This window comes from Morone saxatilis, unplaced genomic scaffold (assembly GCF_004916995.1).
Source record: "Morone saxatilis isolate NCDOM2014 unplaced genomic scaffold, NCSU_SB_2.0 Contig10, whole genome shotgun sequence".
NCBI lineage: Eukaryota > Metazoa > Chordata > Actinopteri > Moronidae > Morone > Morone saxatilis.
The window spans coordinates 5769847-5772004 of record NW_023339652.1 but is presented as its reverse complement, the minus strand read 5'-3'; the positions used below and the strand labels follow the sequence as shown (position 1 = coordinate 5772004).

The window sequence follows — 2158 nt, the reverse complement described above, 5'->3', positions numbered from 1 at the left end:
GTCAGGATCCCGTAGGAATGATGACTCAGTTTATCCAGTGAGCTGATTGTTCTGTTCAGTTTCAATTAAAAGGTTCTTCCCACGTCCACAGGGTCACTTCCCCTGGCCCGATGCTTCCCAATGGACGGACGAGGAGCTCGGAATTCCACCAGATGACGAAGAATAAGGTGATTTCCTCAGTTTCCTTTAAATGAGTACGGGTTTTTTTCTTTCTTGCATGAGATATAGACAAGGGTTGGCTCACTTCCTCTCAACTGATTTTTATTGTCTTTTATTTTTAGGTCACCATGAGGGATTCGAGCTGCTGGGAATGTTTTTTTTTTGGAAATCTTCAGGATATTCTTAAAGCTATTGTTCTACGTAAGACTAATAAAAGCTTCTGTAAATATGTTAACCTGTTGACTTTTTAATGTAAAACCGCAGTATAACCCAAATTACAATTTTACAGCTAGTGTGTAAAATTATTATTAGATCAAATTAGTAGTTAGATTGGGATTGACAAGAAGACAAGTATGTTATTTCATTAGTTTTATTTACACGCAATTTTTGAAATGCAGAAACAAAATGCAATGCATTAACAGTGTCACAGTTAGCCAGTGTTTGTATATTTTAAATCATAAGCCATTTAAATCTGGAAAAAACCATTGCAAGAACCAACACACAACACAAATGCCAAGAGAGCTGCATATAAAAGCAAAAAGGGACAGATCCTGTACGATGAATACTACAGCTTATAACAAACCCTGCCTGCGGGCCAGCTCCTGTGTTTTCAATGACTTGACATGCAAAGAGTTCAAAGGTTGAAGTGTAGTGTAAGAAAAAAAAGGGGGGGGCTTCATTCTGGCAATGTGATTAATACTACTTTCGTAAATTGGTTCTCTGTGTTAAGATTATGTGAAACACCTCATCAGGGCTGAAAGATTGATCACACAGTCACTCGCAGGTCACGTGCACTACAAATCAACCTGAGCAAAGCTTTCAAAGTCTCACGCTGTTAAAAGAGTGGTCTTAAAGCTACTTGGCAACAGTTAGCCTGGGTGTCACGTGTGTGTGAGAGAACTTAACGAGGGTGTTTTCTCTGTAACACTGGGGTGAAAGTGTGTTGAGAAGCAGTGGGGGACAATACCAAATTAATGTTAACAGAAGTTGTAGAAGTTAGCCTGAAAAGGTACAAGGACTGACTGGTTAAAGCACAGCTTATCATTACAATTTGAAAACCACGACCAGGAAATCTTCTCTTTTTTTGAGCAATGAAAAACAAACAAACCTCAGCAACTCCGAAGCACGAAGAGGTGAATCTTTTAAAGTCTTGAGGGAGTGCTGAGAGCATCCTGTCTGCATCCATGACGTGGCTGGTGGTTAATCGAAGGTTATGTCCATGGCATCATTCCCTGAGAGTGAAGAACTGCGCACCCCGAGCAAAATACACATCAGCACTGGCATTGTTTTGTTTTTTTAAGAAAAAAAGGAAAAAACCTCACTCATCCCATTGAAGTTCCTCAAACGTTCACTTCTTCTGAATGCATCGACTACTTTGGATCGACCACAGTGGCTCAAAATACTTTTTTTTTTTTGCTAAATGGTAAGTGGCACTAGTTGAAAAAGCTCAGGTGTAGATATGGAAGTTGACGTTTCTCAACCTAACCTAGTTTCTATTCGCACATAGCCCCAACACCTCTGGCTACAGGGAGAAGAGGAAACCAGAACAGACAAGAATCAACACTGGATCTATTCAACTGGGTAATGGGGGGGAGGCAAGGGGGAAAAAAAAAAAGTTCTGACAGAATAGAAGGTAATAAAAGATTTGTAGGTAAATTGCTACTCAACAGATGATCACATGAACTCTAAAACATCCACATTTACAAAAAGTATGTGTTAAAGATTTAAAAAAAGAAGAGAAAAACCCCTGTAAAAGAAAAACAACCACCCTCAGAATAGCTTAGGGTCCAAATATAATAAAATCATTATCTCTTTCAATTAATAAATACATCATTCAGAATCCATAAAAATAACACATTAAAAAAAAAAAAAAATATCAACACAGATAAAACGAGAATAAATTAAGCAGGATATCATGCGAGTCGTTTTCGGGGTTTTTAAAACCCGAGTGAGTAACTCGAAATTCCTATTTTAAACAAATTCAGAGAGGCAGCACTTT

The 2158-nt window shown here is 38.2% G+C and overlaps 1 protein-coding gene across 2 annotated transcripts in view; it reads left to right on the top strand.

Annotated features, from left to right (window-relative positions):
* Window positions 1–394, top strand: part of ndufb2 (NADH:ubiquinone oxidoreductase subunit B2) — a 2467-nt gene extending 2073 nt beyond the window's left edge. Inside the window, exons 3-4 of one of the 2 annotated variants that reach the window (XM_035676003.1) lie at window positions 92–167; window positions 282–394. In XM_035676003.1, the coding sequence (XP_035531896.1) occupies window positions 92–166 (75 nt within the window). In that variant the 3' untranslated portion in view covers window position 167; window positions 282–394. Of the gene's footprint in view, window positions 1–91; window positions 195–281 lie in introns of both variants that reach the window. The other variant, XM_035676011.1, reaches the window with a different exon arrangement.
* Window positions 395–2158: the final 1764 nt, after the last annotated feature.